The 20,828-nt window shown below is 39.4% G+C and overlaps 4 protein-coding genes across 4 annotated transcripts; 2 read left to right on the forward strand and 2 right to left on the reverse strand.

The window, feature by feature from the left end:
- Nucleotides 1–5,202: 5,202 nt before the first annotated feature.
- Nucleotides 5,203–11,275, forward strand: LOC5497468 (protein FAM8A1). Its single transcript, XM_048734323.1, has 5 exons — nt 5,203–6,050; nt 7,146–7,248; nt 8,511–8,637; nt 9,464–9,633; nt 10,586–11,275. The coding sequence occupies exons 1-5, from the start codon at nt 5,645–5,647 to the stop codon at nt 10,749–10,751; spliced, it is 972 nt and encodes a 323-aa protein (XP_048590280.1). The 5' UTR covers nt 5,203–5,644; the 3' UTR covers nt 10,752–11,275.
- LOC125573656 (E3 ubiquitin-protein ligase RNF217-like) lies at nt 11,034–14,472 on the reverse strand. Its single transcript, XM_048734322.1, has 2 exons — nt 13,604–14,472; nt 11,034–12,750 (listed from the first exon to the last, which is right to left on the reverse strand). Exons 1-2 carry the CDS (start codon nt 14,275–14,277, stop codon nt 12,441–12,443), a joined length of 984 nt encoding a protein of 327 aa, XP_048590279.1. The 5' UTR covers nt 14,278–14,472; the 3' UTR covers nt 11,034–12,440.
- Nucleotides 14,473–14,627: 155 nt separating this feature from the next.
- Nucleotides 14,628–18,012, reverse strand: LOC5518625 (E3 SUMO-protein ligase NSE2). The gene is made up of 3 exons (XM_001638523.3): nt 17,621–18,012; nt 16,982–17,177; nt 14,628–15,772 (listed from the first exon to the last, which is right to left on the reverse strand). The coding sequence occupies exons 1-3, from the start codon at nt 17,875–17,877 to the stop codon at nt 15,539–15,541; spliced, it is 687 nt and encodes a 228-aa protein (XP_001638573.2). The 5' UTR covers nt 17,878–18,012; the 3' UTR covers nt 14,628–15,538.
- A 258-nt stretch (nt 18,013–18,270) lies between these two features.
- Nucleotides 18,271–20,773, forward strand: LOC5518626 (mediator of RNA polymerase II transcription subunit 30). Its single transcript, XM_001638457.3, has 3 exons — nt 18,271–18,640; nt 19,567–19,659; nt 19,899–20,773. The coding sequence occupies exons 1-3, from the start codon at nt 18,296–18,298 to the stop codon at nt 19,995–19,997; spliced, it is 537 nt and encodes a 178-aa protein (XP_001638507.2). The 5' UTR covers nt 18,271–18,295; the 3' UTR covers nt 19,998–20,773.
- The last annotated feature ends 55 nt before the right edge of the window (nt 20,774–20,828 follow it).

Below are 20,828 nucleotides of genomic sequence, written 5' to 3' on the forward strand. Positions count from 1 at the left end.
CTTCTTGAGTTGTGTCTGACTGCAATTACATCCTCACGTCGATGTAGGACTCTCACCCTCGCGTACGTTCCTTGGTTGACAACATGAAGAGACTGGCAATCAGTGATCACATCTAGCCCCTCCTCTGCAGCTGTTATTATGGTTGGCCTCATGCTTAAAGCATAGGGAAGTGTGCCGGTGTTTTCTTTCGATTTTGAACGAACGTTTTCTTGCCTGACACCTCTGCCATACTCGCTTGCGAACTCTCTCATCGCCATCTCCTGTCTCTTATCCTCTTCTCTCTCTTCGTTACTTCTTCTCAGAACTTTCTTGGTGGCACGAGACGCCATGGTTGGAGGATCACTCGTGATGATTTTCTCGGGGTAAAACGAATTTGGTCCAGTGAAATATGAAAAGCCCTTCTGGTATATGCGCATGATGTCATCTTCTACACAGCGAGCTCTTCTATTTGCATATCCAGCTACTGTTGGCATGTCGTGATCCGCCCTCATTGCTTTAAAAAAGCATTCAACGCTTAAGGTTGTCAGGCTTGCAAAATTAATGCGGTCCAGAAGACCATCCTTGCCAATTTCTGTCAGGGTATTTGACAGACTTGTGAGGGAGTCCAGCACAATACGAAATGACTGGCGCGTGCATCGCGGCACAGTCATATCGGGTCCGTTGGTGTTCCGCTTTCCTGTCCTTTCAAACGCCTCTTGTTCTTGCCTAGCAAAAAACGAGTTTACCTCTTCTACAAGTTTCAAGTGTTCATTAAACGTACCAGGCATATCGTTTTGGGTAGCTTCCTTGTCAATCCTAAACATATGTGCGTACTTAGCCATTACGTTCTGGATGGGAACAAGTTTTTTTGCCGACGTTACCATTCGAACCGCCTTGTTGCCAGTATCACATACAAAGACAGTGTTGCGATACGTGCACAAATCAGTTGGCCTGTTCCACTGACTTTTTATCCCATCTCGATGGCCTTGACTGTCACCACAAACTTTACTAGGGATGGCAGTGTTCTGTAGCATATCACTTTCTCCCGCGCTATAAAGGCCATGCCCTTTGCTCGATGATATGAATAAGGTGCCTTGTTCTGTGATGCCGATCCCCATAGGCCCTGGAACATTGGAGATCATCCTTTTCTCTTCTCGGCTTTCAAGGTGACATAAATGTATACAAGGAGCATTTTCATTGCAGTCTCCCACGAGCAAATATTCCTTGTCCCGCGTCAATGCCAAAGAGGTTAGCACACTTTATCTCCCAAATGTCCATACGTCGTGAACATGTCCTGAAACCTGACTTTCTTCCTCGTGCAAATTTGAAATTTCAAATATTTTGCATAGCCGAATGTCAGAAATGAAAAGTTACAATCTGTCATCAGAAGCAGAAGAGCATACAGCGTACGGGGACTGTAACTTCGTCACATCGTCAGTTTCAGAAATTGGCGTTAAATCTGTTACAGCAACCTTGCAAACACGACAAACTGCGCATTCCTCGTCTTCATTCGAACTCACTTCATCATCCGCCGCAATCCTAGACGCGTGACAGAACAGTGAAGATACGTCAACTACTCTTAATCTTGAGTTCCCTTGGTCGCAAATGAAGAGTTTACTCTCATACTCTACAAAACCAGATGGGTTGTTGAATTTCGCTTTTCTCCCGCCTCCATTAGCATGACCTTGCTCCTCACTACCAGCTATCAGGGTAACATTACAGAATTCGGCTGATCTGACCGACTTGATGTTGTGGGGGCAATCAGGAATTGGCATCATTTAGCATAGTATTCATAAAGCTCTTCTGTTTTGGGTCACAGTCAGTACACCACACCAATGGCACCAGTCTTATACAAAGGCTATTATCTGCAATACAGACTTCACACGGGCGGAGAAGAGGGTGCCAATCTGTATAGCCTTTTTCGCTACATTGATCACAAACATCCTTGTCGTTGTAACATGCTTCACAAAGAAAAGTACATCGTTTATCATTCTGCAAACACATCAAGCATTGTTCTGTCGAACCAAGTACTTTACTGAACATATCCTTGATATGGCTAGCTCCAACTTTTACTTCCACAATAAAAGACGCCCACTGGAAAATTCACTTGGTCATCCATTGAGGAGATTCTTACCTCTCTTGCCTGAACAACGAATGGCTGTTTATCCAAAAATGCCATAATCTCTTCGCTGGATTCAAACTTGCTAATGTCCTCGAATGTCAGTTGCTCTGGTTCACTAAGTCCAATCACAGTACGTTGGGCTGGTGAATACTCGAAGGACGGCTTGATAGCCATTTCATCAGTTGAGAGGCAGCACAAATATCCACATAATTTATCGCTTGAAATCGCAAGTGCATTTTTCTCCTTGCACATTTGAATACACACTTCAACATCCTCCCGTATTACGCCACTCGTAAAATGGCCCGGAGGTGAGTTTTTGATAATAGTTCTAGGATGAAAGAAGCTGAGATTATGCGTGTCGACATACTCTTGGGGAGTTTGGCGATGACTCCTTCCTTTACCATGCTTGCCTCGTCCGAAAAGAAGATACGATGCAACAGGCTTAAAATTGAACTGCACAGCATGCTGAAATTTGTACAACGCAGGATACATTTGGGGAAGCACTTGCTCATCCACAAGTCCCATAGCACTGGTACAGAATGAATGAACCTGCTCATAAAAAACATGGTTTTTCGAAAGAATCCCTGAAGAAGTAAGAAATTTAAACATTACGGCTGCCTCATCAAGTTTTTCTAGATCCAGGTACATTTGAGTAGTCAGTTTTTTATTGCCATCTCTACCATATAGTCAGAAATCTGACAAGTCAATCGCATCGTTTTCAGACTCGTTCCCAGGAGACTCTTCTTCATTTTCACTGTCAGATGATATAGGATCAACACTTCCTGCTTCACATAACTCTGCAAATTTAGTGCATAAGGGACTTCTTTTGCTGTTTTCTATCTCTAAGCAGAGGTTTTTCATGTCTTTTGCAAGTTCCTTATTTAAACAGGCGGGTTTTTTTCACAATTTCCTGAAGTGAATCTAGTAACTCTGTTACAGCAGGGTCTTCGTCATCTTTTTCCTGGCATCTGGATCATTTCTTGGGCTTTTGATTTCGTTTTCTCAGCAATGGCCGTTATAGTAAGAAACAGAGTAGATATTGACTGTTTTCCTGCATTTTGAATGAGGTTTTTACAAGGCTTGCGGTGTTTTCCATATTGTGGATGTTGTGCGCTTTTCCAAGTTTAATATCTGTGTTGCACAACATGCATCTTAACACGTTCTTGCTGATCACTCAAAAGCAATATATATTTCAATTTAGTTTTTAAACAGTAATATCTAGTACAGGCTCCAAATTTTCATGTCCTTTATTTATAAAATGAGCCACACCTCAAAATCGGGTTAATCAGGGTATCAAGATTTTGCATATACATGTAGTTCATGCTGGTAGCTATTAAATATAAAACATCCTAAAAAATTTCAAGACCCATGGAACAATGTAAACATTCTGGAATTGTATGATTTGAAAGACCAATTAAATTAAGCCTGTACCTTGGCTTAATGGATGGCCGAAAACGATTCCATCTTTCCACTGGAGAGGATCTTGAACGTTTCCTATCTCTTGAATATCTGAATAAAAAACAAGAAATATTAATCACACCATGGCCTATTCTAGCCTATTCTATTTAAAAATTCCTCCCTTGGTTTCTAAGAGGCATTGCCAGAATTTTTTCACATTTTTTTGTGTGGCATGATATATAGCAATATTGTTTTTTTTTTCTTGTGTTCAATTGACCCTGGGTATACAGCATGTATATATCATATGTTTTAAGGTTAAAAAAGGGGGTGATAAAATTTTGAACATATTATTATTGGAAATAAAATGAACAATAGATACAATTAAATAACAAATAATAACAAAAACACAATAATATGTAACATTTACTATACCTTGAATTGGCAGATGAATGAGAATGCTTTCTTTCTTCTGGAGAGCTAGAAGAGTATCTTGAATGTCTTCTAGAAAATAACATTTTGGAAACAAATCAACTTAGAGCTTCCTGGGATTGCCTGCAAACTAGTGGTGCTTGCATTTTAGACATTATGAAAGGGGAAATGAACTGTAATGTGGGAAATTAAACCTTCAAACGCTTCAGGGTTCATACAGAATTATTAGTGAAAATTTCTTTAATTTTGCCAAAACTTTCCCAAAGCCCAGCAGACCAACAGAGTTAGTTAATCTTTTAGGGGCAAAAAATTGAGCTTTACGTAAATTGAGGTATCCTTTTTAAACATTGCTATGGATCCTACGGAACAAAATTGAAGTTGCTCATCCTGCTTTCCTTTGGGGTTGAACTTGATTTTCCTGTCAAGAACCCACAACAATTTTATATGGAATGCCCCCCCCCCCCCCCCCCCCCACATATGTGAAATATGCAAAGTCTGTGGTACCTTCGTTTAACAGATGATCGAGAACGATATGTTCTTGGATGCCTACAAAATCATAAACAACAAATCAGGGCAACCTTGGACCATCTTTTGCAGCGTATTTCATGCTTTTATAACTACCTCCTTTGTTGAAAAGGCGCCCATGAAGAGACTCAATACTGGCAAAATAAAACTGTTAACTGTGAGTCTTAACTGGAGGACTTGTTTTGTACTCTTACTAGTGTTCTTAAGAATGTAAGAATTCTGCCAATTGAAGCTAATTAGACCGGAAAAAGTTGTACAATGACCGACAATGAGTTTTCCGTTTCAGACAGAAACTCATCTCTTTTGTGATAAGGCTCGCTAACGCTTCAGTTGATCCAGTTCCTTAAGAACAACACACGAGGCTAATAATAGTAATGTTTTATTGAGATTTATTGAGAAAACAGTCAAGACACAACTTCAAATTATATTTAATTTTCCTGAAGGATCACGAGGGACTGATTCTAATCCTGGTCCGCCTGTGGTCAGAGTCATGTGTTGGAACTGCAAATGTTTCGAAGGTCAAAAGTTTGGTTGTTCTTAGCAAGGCTGTGCTTTGGCTGTGCTATGTTTATGTTGTACCTCTTTTCAGTAGCAATTAAAAGTTGTGTATTTGTTTTGGACTCATATGGGTTTACCGCCGTGGCAATGTAATAAACAATAAATACAAGTATTTATTGGGATTTAAGTTCTTTTAAGGCATGTTATTTAGAAATAGATTCGCTGTCAACCCTTAATTATGCTTTAAGAATTGGAAGTGCTTTCTTCTGCTTTCCCTTTGTCCATTACCGCAATTCCGTGGGGATCATTTCGGGTCCTGGGATCATTCCGGGTCCTGTACAGAAACATGTCTCAACAAGTCTCAGTGTCTGAATTCTCGCGTCTGATAGAAGACAATAAACATTCCACACATATTTTAGGTGTTCACGGTTTTACTGGTTACGCTGTAATTATGAGATAACTCGGGAAGGCGTTTACTACATTTTGGGTTAAATTTCCAGGTCGCTTTTGTTATCCAATCCCGGTCGCTGTTTACTACAAACCCCTGTCTCGTTCATGTTCAGGCGGCAAAAAATCCGCCGGTAATGTTCCTTGGTCCTGTTTTTACCACTTCGCAGGATCCAGGAACGCCTAATCAATTTTGGATGTTCTAAAGTTCATAACCGTGAGAGCCTGGAGACAAACAACATCAAGATGGCGGACCCTGTTCGTCGCCCAAAACAGGAAGACTCCGCGAAAAGGTCGTCACCTGGCGAAACCCCCGGCTCCCAAGACAAAAATACGATGGATTCAGATAAAACAGGACTTTCCTCTTCAACTGAAGAAAATTCAACTCCTGAATCGTCTCCTAGTCAGAATAATGAGCTCTGGAACTCTATGTCGTATTGGTATTATATGCAGTCATATTACCAATATTATTACAGTATATCTTATTTTTACACGTATTACTACTGGCAAATGGTGTCTTCACAACAAAGTCAGACCGGAAATCAAGGACCGCCGGGTTTCGCTGGAGGGAATGGCCCGTTTCCGCCGCAAAATACTGCAAATAGAGGATCTACTGCACCATTTTTACGACCACAGATACAACAACCAACCAGTAAGAATTCGCTATCTGCTTGTATCTGATTGGTTCGCCTCTATTCAAGTGGATATGTATGGGATAGAACAGTGATATTTCAGCGTCTAAAAACATGAAAAAAACTTGAGCTAGACTACAGAATTCAGGGCCATATCCAAACTTATTTGCATTTCCTTGTCTTGGTGGTTTCAGAAATTATTCACACAGCCTATTAGTAAAAAGCGAATTTTTATTTTAACAGAAAAGAACAGCTGCACTCTCAAATTCAGCACCTAGAGGGGGGGGAGAGGGAGGTGGACTAAATAAAGTCACATATGCTTGCTTAGAAGATAAATCTTCATCCTAAAGGAATAGCAGAATGGGTGTGGAAATCACCAATTTTAAGAGATAGCAAAGAAGACATAGTGACAGAAAATTAAAACCCTTATCTGAGATCTTTATGGTTTTCCTTACTGCAGCTGTTTCAAAATGTAATTAATGCAAAATTGATTTCTAATCGACCAGCTCAAGACCCCTAAGAAATAGCAGCTGACCTAAAAGAAGGCTCCCAGGGATAGAACTTGGCAGATTAAATTTACAGCACCCTAAGGAATAGGACAGGCATTTGTGACTTTTTAGGGGAGGGGGAAGGGAAGTCTGCAACAGATTAGAAGACAGTTAGAAGAAGGGATTATGTTCAAATTGCTAAACAAAAGCCTTAATAAATAATAAGTTGTCATCTGGATAACTGAGAAAACATCTCATTGTGAGCTTGGTGTGATGGAGCACCTACTTACAGTAGTTGACATCAATTAAAATAAATCCTGTCTTAGCCAGTAAGTAATGAAGCTGCTAGCATTTGCTTAAAGAGTGTTGATCAACCACTCCTTTGTTTTTTCTTATCATCGTAAATACAGCAGTTTATTTGCAAGAAAACTACAAAAAAACAATCTACAAATTAAGTCTTACACATTAGTGAGGATAATATATGATTGAAAGTATATTTGGTTACTCGCTTGAAGTAACCGTGGAAATGGATGCTTTGGTTGACTCAACATTTAACAGGAGTATAAAATGGCAGAGTGATTAACCTTTTTTAAGGGATATAAACTCTTATTTCTACTTTGTTTTCAGGTTGTGATGCTCGTGTTGCTTCGATACAGAAAAGAGTTGTGGCTGAGCTGCTGGACTTTTTATTCCTATATTTCACCAAATTTTTAGTGTTTTCAATATTCTAGTAAGTAGAAAAACATTGCCATTTTATATTAGTTATCCAAATACTAGTGTTTGAAACAGTTAACACTGATTGCTTTTTATGAGTATATGCAAAAAGTCATAGATCAAGCGGTGGTTCTGTTTCCCTGCTAGCAGAGGCCTCTTTTCTCTGTATTTCGCTGTGCTGGCGTTCGTGAGGAAAAGAGACCTCTGCCATGGGTCGAAACTGTTTTTGTTGCGCATGCTCGAGCGTTAATAAGCGACCGACGTGCCAAAACCCGTACCATCGCGCGAAAGCTGTCAATATGCTAGTATGCTTTGCATGGGTTTAGTCGGAAATCATGAATCAAACTCTGGTTAGTTCTCCTCTTCGAAAAAAGAAAACAACTGTTCAATTTCAATCACCTAAAAGGTCACTAAAAAGATTGAACAACAAACGCAGCAAAGACGAGTTTTGTCTTGTTTGTGGGATTAATTTCAAGACATCTGGGCAGGCGAGTTTATATGAATGTAAATATCGCACAGTTGGACTCGAAGAAAATGTTACAAAACCTTTTGGTAAACTTAGATCAGCTATTTCCAGAAGAATATGCAAAACCTGTAAACGGAAGATTGACTCGTTAGTCAAAAGAGAGAAAATTCTGAATGAAGATAAGGCATTGAATGGCTTCTTTTATAATTCGACACCGTTTAGAATGCGGGCTTATTATCCTGCAGCGGATACAGTATACGTTTCACGCATGCGCTAGTAATTGTGGGCTCAAATAGTGGCCAGTAAAAAATGAACGGAGCATGCGCTCTGGATCTCGTCCACGATCGTGGACGGTGGTTTGATCAAACGAACTTGCGACCCATGGCAGAGCTATCTTTTCCTCGCGAACTCCAGCCCAGCGAAATACAGAGAAAAGAGGCCTCTGCTAGCAGGGAATGGTTCTGTGGGGCAAAACAACAACAGATTTTATGGCTGATTTGCTAGACAGCATGACTTAATCGTATGCAACTTGCCCGCAACACCTCTACAACTCAAGTCGAGAGTGTAAATCAGCCTATGATTATGCTACTTACTTTGATATAAGTTATGTGTTCGTTTTTTTAGTGATGGATTTAATGAAATCATTAAAACCATTCTTTTGTAGCTTGTCCTTCAGGCAGACACTAAAAGTGCTTAGAAAGCTTGTATAGCTTATATAAATCAAACCACTGTTTGGTAAATCCTGGATCTACTGGTTTTTATGCCTATTGGATACACCCTCTAGATTGTTGACCAATTTATTTGCTTTTCAGTAATAACATGGAACGATTCACCCAGCTTCAATACTCTCTGATCATTGATGAAAACACAAGTTTGAAAGAACTGGAGGAAATTCTCATCCAAGCGCTCACCTACAGGCTTATGGTATTCATGTATGAGGTAAGTGGTTCTCACCTATAGTCTTATGGTATTCATGTATGAGGTAAGGGGTTCTCACCTATAGTCTTAATGGTATTCATGTATGAGGTAGTGGTTCTCACCTATAGTCTTAATGGTATTCTTGTACGAGGTAGTGGTTCTCACCTATAGTCTTAATGGTATTCACGAACAAGGTAAATGGTTCTCTTTACTCAGTGGTAGATCTAGGAATAGGGAGCTACTGTACAGACACCATCATTGCGACCACTTTACTACCACCACAATCATCATAACTGTATGTTTTGTTTTTCTGTCCCAAGACATTAATTATCATAAACATCATCACCTCTATCATCATCCTGCCATCATTTTCATCACACAACTATTATCATGATTATTTGCCATCACCACCATACTACCATTATCACCACATGAAACTGTCATCTTGAAAGTGCAACTAACGAGCACAGGTCTTACGGGTGATTAAAGAGTTGAGAGAATACTGAAGCAGCTTTGACTTGACTCGTTTTTTGTCTCTGTTTGAAAAACTCTTGGCACTAGGAAACCTCTAGAAACCCTCAAGAAACCCATCAAACTACAATACAAACGTTTAAGTATAGAAAGAAAGGCAACTACTGTAAGCGATTACATAACATTACCATAACCACACTCACACAATCATCACAACTACCGCCATCATCACACTACCACCATCACCGCACTACCATCACTACCATTATCACACTACCACCATCATTACTACACTGCCATCATCCCCGCACTACCACCACTATTTCTACCATAATTATCCATGTCACTAATCATAGAAATTATATTTGTTCTCCAGACCTTGTTCATCATAGGCGGCCTATTCGGCGGCCTTGGTGGTGCTACGCCTGGTAAATACTTTATGGGTCTCTCTGTGGTGTCTGCAGATAGCGTTGACTTTCTGTCTGTCGACGCCCAGGGGCATGATATCGTCAGGGCCATGCCTGGAGGGAACCCTGGACTGTGGAGGTACCAGTTTTTTCCTTTTTACATTTTCCAAAGAGTACAGTATACACCCATTTAAAAACGGCTAATGTCAAATGGCAGTTCTATACCCAAAGGTGCTGATGGGTGCTAATTATCCATAAGGGGTAATACTTTAAACTTAGTTGTCCCAAAATTATGCGTTCAACACACAATAATCTTTTAATTAGCTTTTGGTGGCAGTTCTATGCCCAAAGGTGCTGATGGGTGCTAATTATCCATAAGGGGTGAAACTTTCAACTTAGTTATTCCAAAATTATGTGTTATGTATACACACAATTATCTTCAGCATTTGGTGGAGATGTTATGAGACCCATGGTACCTTTTGTTTGTATAACATTACTGCCATTTGCAAATTGCTATTTGCACTGGCAACATTTTTTGAAGCACAGACTAAAAATTGAAATGATGCAACAGATTTATAATTACACCTTTTTCTAGTGAGCTCATGTGTAAAACTTTCTGACATTATCCACTGGTCAAGCCAGTGGTGTGTTCCCAGCTAGTGGGCCTAGCGATCTACCATTAAACCAATGCCAAGATGACCGTTTATTGAGTCAATCAGTACAATAGTACATAGGGGTGGGTCCGGAGGAGATGGAATGGATGGCTACCCATTAACCATTTCAATGAATTTCTGGTGCAATCTTTGTGTTAACCTCCTTTTTTATGTTTATTTTCTTGTTCGCCCAACCCCCTTTTATAGAGCCTGAATCTATTTAAGTGTAATCTCGCATACCACAGAACAGAAAAAGCTTGTTGTTTGTATCAGGAGAGTGCTCATTCCTGCCAGTTAAAGATATTAACTGAGTGCTTCTAACTATAATTGAGACAACCTAGGCGTAGCTGGAAGTTACAAGCTCCCTTATTTATATATCGACCCCACACTCCTTAAGACATCCTAAACACACCCCTGACAATTTTTCATTTTCTGCAGATCAGGCATAAGGGCCCTCGTCAAGAACTTCTCCATGACTTTCCTGTTTCCCATCTTTATCACTGTGTTCTTCTTCCAATACAACCGGACAATTTATGACATCCTTGCGGGCACTGCCGTGGTCGAAAATGCATCTCGGCGTCAGCTGCGTCAGCACCAACAATAATCACTCTCGGCAGAAAAACTATATGTACAGCTTTCAAGAAACTCATTATTTTGTGTTTTAACTTTAGCAGCATCAACAATAATCACTCCCGGCAAAATAACTATATGTACAGCCTTCAGGAAACTCTTTTTTTTCTGTTTTAACTGTAGCAGCACCAACAATAATCACTCCCGGCAGAATAACTACACGCACAGCCTTCAGGAAACTTGGCATTTAGTATTTTAACTCCAGTAACATCAATTATCACTCGGCAGAATAACTACAGCCTCCAGGACATCAGTGTTCTGTGAACCTCTTTTTAATTTATTTTGCGCATTATTCTGTTTGTCTCTGTACCTTTATGAAATTAAATGTAAAGAAAAAAATAATTAGTGTACAGCTCTTTTACATCTAGTGAAAGATTTATATACATGTTTGGTCTTAGTTTTGATAAAAGTTTACCATTGCACACAACTGTGAACTTTTAAAGCTGCATTAAAATAAATGTAATGTAAAGCAATTAAAATAAATGTAATGTAAGTTTATTGTATGGTTCGAAATCTTTTTTAACGAATCCCAAACTTTAACCCTCATACTGTAGACTATGTTGGTGCCCCAATCCAGACACACTTTCGTTGTTGCAAATCAGCTGATGGAAACAGATGCTTTTGAACACTTGGTATTTTGCTAGTATGAAAAATTACCCATACATCGCGACCCTTCGCCCTGACCTTCTAACGGTGATTTAGTTAGTTCGTGGACGTCAATCATCCGCGTTTCCATAACGATTAGGGCAGACTTCATTTGTTTCGTGTATCGAAAGGTGTAGTCGACTTTACCCAGGACCCGAGATCCACATTTGACAACACAGTAAAGAAACGCAAACATTCAGTTCTCATAAAAGGGTAAAAAATATATTACAAAACATTCGAGGTTCAAGTTTTGCCAGTCATCTCACATAGAAAGCTTCGAAACTCTTCCTTCAAGATTCGATCGCTGTCATGCAAGTCAAGAAACGGCCACGGTTAATCGGCGATGATTTCATCTTGTTCAGATAATATTTGATTTAGCGACCTGCTAATTGATCATCACTTGCTCTAATTCCTGTGAGTCTTTTGCCTGCACTGTTCGTGCCTTGTTCCAAACGTTTTGAAGCAATTTCAGGGGCGCATCCAGGGGGGTGAATTTTCACCCCCCCCCCCTTTTCTAAGACCAAACATCAACCAGTGCTGATGTCCTGACCACAAACGCCCCAACAAGGCTTTGGTTTTAGCTATTGCATTTAAAATTTAAACCCCCATGTTCAAATCATGGATCCGCCCCTGAATTTCAGCTGATCATTTAAGTCAAACCACTCACGCACTTCAATTCTCAATCTCATAAACAAATGAAGTTGACTGCGAAACTACAATCGTTATGGAAACGCGGATGAATGACGTCCATTAACTAAACAAAAGCACTGTTAGAATGTCAAGGCGACGGGTCGCAATGTAATGAGAATCGCTATAATGTGTTCAAAAACAAACACCTCTCATGTAAGCAGGACCATTTTCTCTCAAAAACTTGCTTTAGCTTGAAGTGAGTCTGGTAAATCCAGCTCAGTTCATCATAGCTATGTAGGCTTTCAGAGCAAAAACAAAGCTGTGGCGGGCTTCAACCCCCTCGCCCTGCTACCGCCCTGTAAAATGAAGAAATGTTGTGTAACTTGAGTTATTTACAATAGGCCTTCATTGCTGGTTTCTTTTTCTTTTTTATCATCTTGTAAGAGACATATGCTGGTGCTATAACAACGCCTGCACCAAGTACCACGCAACCTGCCCCTGCAGCCACACCCGCCATGAGTGGTAATGCCAAGACCTTAGCACTGAGCACGGCACATCTAGCAGCCATTCTCTGTGTGGGGTTATCAGGCTTATAGTTGTACTTGCACCCAAACACACTCAATGGGTCATGGTGGTCACCAAGGAAACGGATACCACGGAAACGCCTCCCACATTGATAGCAGAATTCAGTCATGCACCTGAACAGAAAAATGACGAAATAAATGATGGGTATATAGAGGGATTATTTTTATCCCTAACAATTCCTTACCCCCACATCACAGGATCCCCCTTATTAGTAATGATCCCCCCTAGGGAAGTTTAACAAAATGGTAATTTTCCTTGGTGTACCCAAATGCCTCCTGATAAGCTTGGAATATGTAGCTACTGTAGTTCCATAAAGAATCAGTTAGTTTTGATGAAAGAAAGATCATGAAAAAATAGAGAAATTTCTAACTGATCATATTTTGCGATTGTTTCTGGCACAGAATTCATAATTATATGTTATTTATTGTTAGCTTCATGGAACGAGAAAAAAAAATACGTGACATGTTTCAACACAGCGGGCGCAACTTAACTCCAAATCAAGAAAAATGCTTTTTTAATTAATCTATGTTAAACATTCACGCGATGAGAATTAAAAGCAATTTATGATTGGCCAGGTGAGAGAAGACGTCAGATTTCCGTTATTCCTAATACGTGATTGGAAAGTAACATTGTTTCGTGATCATGCAAAATGGATTAATCAGTTGGTACGTACACCAAAAATTTATGCTATACAAAAAATAGTAAAAAGATAAACATATAAAAGACCTCCAGGAAGAACCCACTAAAATGCTTGCGGACGCATATTGGAAACCATTCGAGTGCTTTAATAATATGCTAGCATTGGAAACCATTTGATTGCTTAGGGATAAATCCTATTGGAAACCATTCGAGTGCCTTGGGGAACTATTTGAACGTCATGCTTCCTTGTTGAAAGACGTCTCTAGTGTCGTTTTCGTTATCGCATCACAAGTGTTATTAACATCTTTTTTTATTTTTCAGTCTTACCTACTGCAAGTGATGTGATCACAGCCGGCTTTCTTCTGAATAAACACCTGACATTTTGGACATCTAGTAGCATTTCTTGTGGGCGCTCCACGATTTTTTGCCCAGATTTTTAGTGATTTGTCTCCCTGGCAGAACTCTTTGCAGCTTATACCATAATGCCACGGTGCTTGACAGTCATAGCACCACACGAATTTACACTCCCTACAAACTACTTTACAATCTTCGTTATTTTTCTCTTTTGTTTTTGTCTTTGTTTCGGTTTGTTTTTCATTTACACGCTCATCTTGTTTGACCGGTTCTCGCCTGTAAATCCTAGAGCAATTCGGACAGGTCTTGATATTAGGGTTTTGCTCAATATCCGTTTTAAATTTCTCATATTTTCTCCAGATTTCCTCACTCGCGATTGTCTGGATCTCGTCTTCTAGTAAAATTCTATCGCAGTCTTCAAGTGGGCATATGATTTTGACGATTCCTTGGCTAACTTTCTCGCCAATATGACACTCTAGACAGTTCTTACATATTGTTCCTTTACAACAATCGCGAAGCATCACGGCGTTAGACGAGCTTCCGTGCAAGAAACAGACAAAACAAGGAAAGTCATAAATCCCAAATACACAATCATATCTTGGCTCTACACCGAGTCTTTCAAACACACCACAAAATCCATCACCCATGATCTAGTCAGACCTTGTTAAAACCACAGTGATCTCTCTATCTGAACAGACAAGGAAGTTACAAAAATATCAATGCGATCTCGTCCTCAATTGTCGAGTCGCGAAGTTTCTCCTCGAATAGTTCTCGATTCACTACTAGCGCTGAAAACTTCACGTGTAGCTTTACCTCCGCACCACATCTACACGGACACAAAGTGCTGAGCAAGGACGTTGAATCCTACTGAGTTTTCCTTTATAAAATTTTTGCTGATCATGAGTATTTTTAGTGATCGCGTAATGTTATGTATTTTCCGCTTCAAGGGTTTGTACCTCTCCGACGCCGTTTTTAAGATGCTTTTCGCGTTATTTTCTTGGAGTTCTGAATGTGTCAAGACTCAGTAGATGTAAGATGCTACCGACGATTTCCAGGCGGTATACAAACGTCGCGTGAGTGTGGATGTGGGAAAAACAGCTTTGTTATGATCGAGCGTCAATTTTTTCAGCCTTATAAGCAACACCGCTGACCACATGTTGTAAATTCGATGAGTTGACAAGAACGCCCAGAATGTTGTGATAGTTTTTCCTTAAATATGTTTGGAGATAAGTTAAATATTATTCTTTCCTATTCTCAAGTATTTATCTATATATTTTGTTATAATAGAATTAGGGGATTACTCCCCTCCCATGACAAAACTTGGAATATGGGTCTACCATTTTTTTTAAAAAAAATCATAAACTCTCGAGCTTGTTTGATTTCCCAGTGTTGTTCAACAAACATTACAAAACGTTCTGAAAAAATGATGAGCAGCACTTGGGTTTGAACACATTTCTAAAAAATACATCCATATTTATCCATAAAAACAAAACTAAAACCAATATTGTTACACATCCAGCTAATTACCTGGTCAAAATTGTTCATATTAGGCATACTATTTTATTTGATAATATTGTAAATCAATTTACTGCGATTTCAAATATTCGTGAAGTCTTGCCAACAATTTACAACTGCTGAACCATTTTCTGGTGTCCATAATTCAAACTAACAGGCTTCATTTGTAGCTTTTTTATTGGTCAGTGCCTCCTGGAGAGGTGGCATGATTTGACGCCATTTTTAGTGCTGGTCAATGAATCTGCTTCAAGGAATTTGAATGACAGAAGCCAGAACAAGATTCAGGTTGTGGAAATTGTTAGTGAGAATTCCTAGAATGTTAAAAACTGCAGTCAAACAGTGATGTGTGTAATTTCAACCTAATATTCAACTCTCTCCAGCACTTTCACTTTATTATGTTTGACGTTTCTTCCTGGCAATGTGGTGTTCCAGTTCAACATTAACCTCCAGGTCATTCAAGGTCAGTGTGTGTGGACACCCACTTATAGGGCACCGCACGGACTTCACACGCGACTTCTTGATCATGTGTTCGATGGCTTCTTTCTCGTAAGAGTGCTTGCAGTTTTTGCTTGACATTGGTTTAGTCATTTCCTTCAGTGTGATTGGACATTTTGTTTGCACTGTGGCCTAAAAATAAAATAGATACAATGTTGAGGCATATTTACTACAGAATTTCTATTTATATCTCCTCTAAGTTCCACAGCAATTGGCTTCAGCCCTGTCCAAACCTATACATAATTTAGTGTATCATTACATTCAGTAGTGTTACGGTCCAGTTTTGTGCATCCACCAGATATAGCTGATAAAATAAAAATAGTGTGTTGCAAGGAGTTGAGCTGTACCGCATATACCAGGGCATTTTTCTAGGTACTAAAGTACTTGGCTGTGGTTGGTTTGCTTTTTATCAAAGATGGGGAAAAAAGATAAACACAGGGCTGAAATGGTATGCTATATTCCTCTATAAAAACAAAGCTGGGATTTCAGAATTTGCCCTTTTTTGGAGCCAAAAATGTTGTTGAGATTACTTAATTTTTGTAAAAAAAAAAAGTTAATGTCAAATGATATCAAGATGAATTAATTGGTCCATTATAACAAAAGTAGTTCTTTTACCATCATGCAATACAGGTTAATGATGTCATACTTTTATAGTACAATACTCTGGTAAATGTATGCATGCCATTGTTCCACTTCATTTTCTAATACGCTCCAGTCTCGATCATCTCGATGGTCTCAATGCATAAATTTTTCAGTGTAATGGAAATCTCAATGTGTAGTAAGAGATGGGACCTCCGGCTTAAGGTTATCCAAATTGACAAGGAATTCACACCTCAGTTGTGAAGAGTTTTAACCTCTGAAACAATCCCAAGTTGAACTGACCTAATTTCAAACCCTGGCCATCTTGCTTCAAAAATAAAGCTCATACCATTGAACTTTCACACCACTCGGAATATCGCACATATAGCACAACCACAATATTTATATTTTTTCACATTCACAATTCTATCACAGAACATGTAGTGTAACACTACGTAGCTTTCACCCAAACCCATACCATTCTCCCTAAAGCTACAGCTTCAAAATAAGAAACAGAAAGCCAGTCAAATATTGTTCACTTGACCATTTTTGTTGCATTTGCGCACCATGCAGTTTTACTTTGGGGCTTTCCTTAAAAAACCTTTGTCCACCACGCTTTTGTAATTGTGTTCAACAAACATAGAAGACAAATTATGTGCTCATTCTAAAATTTCAATTAAAACATGGAAATACAGTAGGGTTTTGCAAACTTTGTATTTTGCTAGGATGACAAAATGGCGACTGACAGGGCCACTTAAATACCTGTGACATGATGAGATCCGCATCCATATCCTCTGCTCCACCAGCACCGATCATTTGTTCTTTCTCGTGATGCACCTTCCAGATCTTCTTATCAAAGCCCACTATTTTTTTGTGATTTAGCAAGTCCTTGTCATTGTTGGCTGATTCAAGGTCTTCTATTTTCTTTTGGAATATTGTTTCAATGTCTGGGATTTCACTGGGAAACACAATTCAATTTAAAAAATCTAACACAAAGAGGACCTTGGGGAGGGGTGGGGGAGGAGGGAGAACTCCCCCGGTGGGGGGAGGCACAGTTATTGTTATTGTGTGGGCCTTCTATTGAATTGAGGGCTTCGTCCAAACAAGAAAATATGATATAATACTTGCACCCTCTAAACTTACCAGGGACGGATCTAAGCCCCCCCCCCCCCCCCCCCCCTATTTTCAGACATTTGGCTTAAAAATAACAATAATTATAAGGAAATATAATGAAGAACAATAAGTCTGCGCCCCCTTTCTTGAAACTTTTGCTTCGCCCTCCCTTTTTTTAACTTCTGGATCCGCCCCTCCTGGATCCGTCTCCGAGAGGAGACGGAGGGGGTTAGCACTGAATTGACAAACTGATTGCTTGGGTCAATTTCATGCTTTAGCAAAACAAACCTTTTCGCAGGGTCGTACTCGCGCGTGAACTGAGCCTTAGCTTGCTGCACGGCATCCATCCATTGGTCCATTTCTCGCTCCATGTGAACGTATTGGACCATCAAGTCTTTTAACTCTTTGACTCCGTCGCTACCCTCTTTTCGCTCTTCCAAGTCCAGCGCAATATCAAGCGTGGCCGCCATTCCATTATCAACAAATTCCTTCATTTTCTGGAGCTTTGCCGAAGCATTATCGATACCTGTAAAATGACTAGGCATTCTGTAAGCCAGACGCCAATATTTGGCTTCAAAAAAGGCTTCTAGTCGCGTTAAACTATAGACTTTTAGATGCCAGTTGTTGTTTGGAAGTCAAACTTTGAACAGACGCGCGGCGCGGGAAACCAAATGAACGTTAGAGACTGATGAGACTGATGAATACGCAGTTTTATTCGTGGGGGGAGGGGAGGTGACGATCATCATCAAAATCGTACAAAATAAATAGATTGGATTGGCTTTTACTGATTTTTTTATCTTCGATAAAAAAAGTCAGTAAGTCTATTGGAAATAACATCTTTTACTGTAACTTCTTGCTATGATAGGATAATTGGTAAGGGGGACGGGGTGGGGGCGAGCTTGTACCACAGGTATACTGCCAAATATGCCGCCGCTGACATATACGTTAATCGCGGGTTCAAACATGGATTCCTGGCCAAGTTTACAATCTTCAGTAATGTCAGCCCTAAAAGAAGAGGAAAAACACCTCCCTCAGCCGAAACCCCCTGCCAAACCAGTCGAGAATCCAATCACCTTGACTATTCAGGGGCAGAGAACGGTGCAAGAAATTGTCGACAAAGCTATAGAACTGTTTAGAAAGCTTCAAAATGCCCGACTTAGTACGGATACGACCTCGAGGCAAAGTCAAGCTCAGACAAAAGACATTCGCGACCAGTTAAACACGCTTAAAGGATTACTAGCGAAGTTAAGAAACGTGTATAACGACACCAAACGAGCCGTTACTATACCAGCTGGCGAAAATGTAGAGGTAGGGTCATTTTTCAAATTGTTGCCATGTACTGTACCAGTCAAAGTAACACTTAACTTAAAGAGCCCATGTCAGCCACTCCTTTGTTATTGTTTTGATTTCATATTGGAAGGGACATAATATGCGAAAATCTCAATATAATCATCTAAAACAAAGCTAAATACTTTATCTTACAAATTCAATTGGAAATATTGCATTTGACTTCCACAAATCAGCTGATGGAAATGTTATTTTCTACTTCATTTTTTTAATACTATTTTCAATGCTCGAATACTTTAAGTAAATCTGTTTATATCTCATCCAAAACGTGCTCAAGATACTCTAAGGGAAAGCAGACCTTTAAAAAAAACATGGGAAACCCTTGGGGAATTTAACACCATAAGGATGACAAGCATATGTGACTTTTGAAGGGAAATACCCCTTGTTTTCCACTTGTGTTGAGGCAAAGGGAAGGGAGTAAATTGAATCCCCCATTAACATACCTGTCAACCTCCACTTATAGTTCCCACACACCAGAGTTGATAAATTTGGTGGTAGTGGTCGTGTTTGCGCTACATAAGAAAGTTATAGTTTTATTCGTTTTAATAGGAAATAGGCAAAATATAGATTTTCTATAGAATAATTTTTTCAGAAGCAATTAAAATCGCTAAAAAGCGGGAGATTTGGTGCTCCATGCGGGAGCGCAGGAGAAGATGTCCAAAATCTTGAGACTCCTGCCTAATGCAGGAGAGTTGACAGGTATATGCATTAAAGAACATAGCTCTCATCCAAAGCTCTTGGTTGGGTGTGATTGGTGATAGTTGTAGTGGTGGGGATAATTACATTAATAAATAAAGGGATTTGGAATACTCCCTTTCTGTATACTGGATATCCTTCTTATTAACATTATGCAATGTTTTAAGCTGTTCTATATCTTTGTCAATCAGAATTTGATTCCTTTGGAATGCAGCCCTCGCAATGAGATGGACACATCAGATGGTGGGGGTCCTGTGGAACAGGAGCGTGCCGAGCTTCAAAAGGTGGGTTACCTGTGGTGAGAGTTGTCTAATTGTAATAGGTCTCCCATATCAGAATCTTATTAGATCATATATTATTATTGTGAATAAAAACCTTATTTGAAAACACGTTTGTTGCAGATGCACACAATGTTAAAGTAGTTTAGCTTGGGTTCAGCTGTTTGTTCTGTTTTTGCAAGGCCTTGCTGTACTGTCTGCCCAAAGAACAATTATTTAAAGCATTTTTTTTTATTCTGTTTCAGAAATTGAAAGAAAAAAATGACCAATTAAAAGAGGTTATTGACAAATTACGAATTGCTGTTTGGGACATTAACACCATGATAATGCTGAAGCCGTCCTGAAGCCACTTGTCACTTTAACTTAATACTAACCTACAGTAGACCTCTTAATCCCTGATGGGACATAAGGTGGCATCTAAGTGGCATCTTAACTTGTCAATGTTAAGCCACCCTGAAGCCACTTGTCGCTATTATGTATGGCAGCTCCTCAAAGAACAGTAGGGTTACGACGGTGGTGGCAGTCTCAGTAACACCAGAGAAAGGTACTTATACTTCTAGTATAACTAGCAAGACTACTGCAAGCAATAGAAAAACCAGGTGGTCCGCATAACATTTTGGAGATAAATCAACAAAAGAATTTGATTTTTATTGATACGTCTATGAAAATAGAGTGGTTTTGTTAGCACCCCTTGCATCCCACTGGATCTGCCCATGTCCATGGTTTTGTGTGTCTATATTATTTGAGATCATAGGCAACTTAGAAAGTGGTGATTAGCAATAATATGTTTTGCAACACAACCAATTGTTCATCCTTGCAGTTACATTTTGTTTTAGATCTTTCATACAGTGCCTCCTAGCCTAGTAGTTCCCAATGGAGTTTATCAGAAAATACATGTGAAATAATTAAGTGATGGATAATGAACGCTTGCGTACAACATTGCATGACTTGTCATGTCATTATCTATAAAAGCTTAATTTTTTCAAGCATAAAGCGTGATCAAATATTTTTTGGCACTGTGTCACAACCATTTTGACATAACCTGTTTACATTTTCCCACCAAAATGTAATAAGATTTAATAATTAGATTTTCAAGCCACGTAATAGAGGTAAAAATGAATTGTGGTCGCTTTGTATAGGGGGCCCCTTTAATAGAGGTATTTTTGTAACTGTTC

The sequence above is a fragment of the Nematostella vectensis genome, chromosome 11 (assembly GCF_932526225.1).
Source record: "Nematostella vectensis chromosome 11, jaNemVect1.1, whole genome shotgun sequence".
Taxonomy (NCBI): domain Eukaryota; kingdom Metazoa; phylum Cnidaria; class Anthozoa; order Actiniaria; family Edwardsiidae; genus Nematostella; species Nematostella vectensis.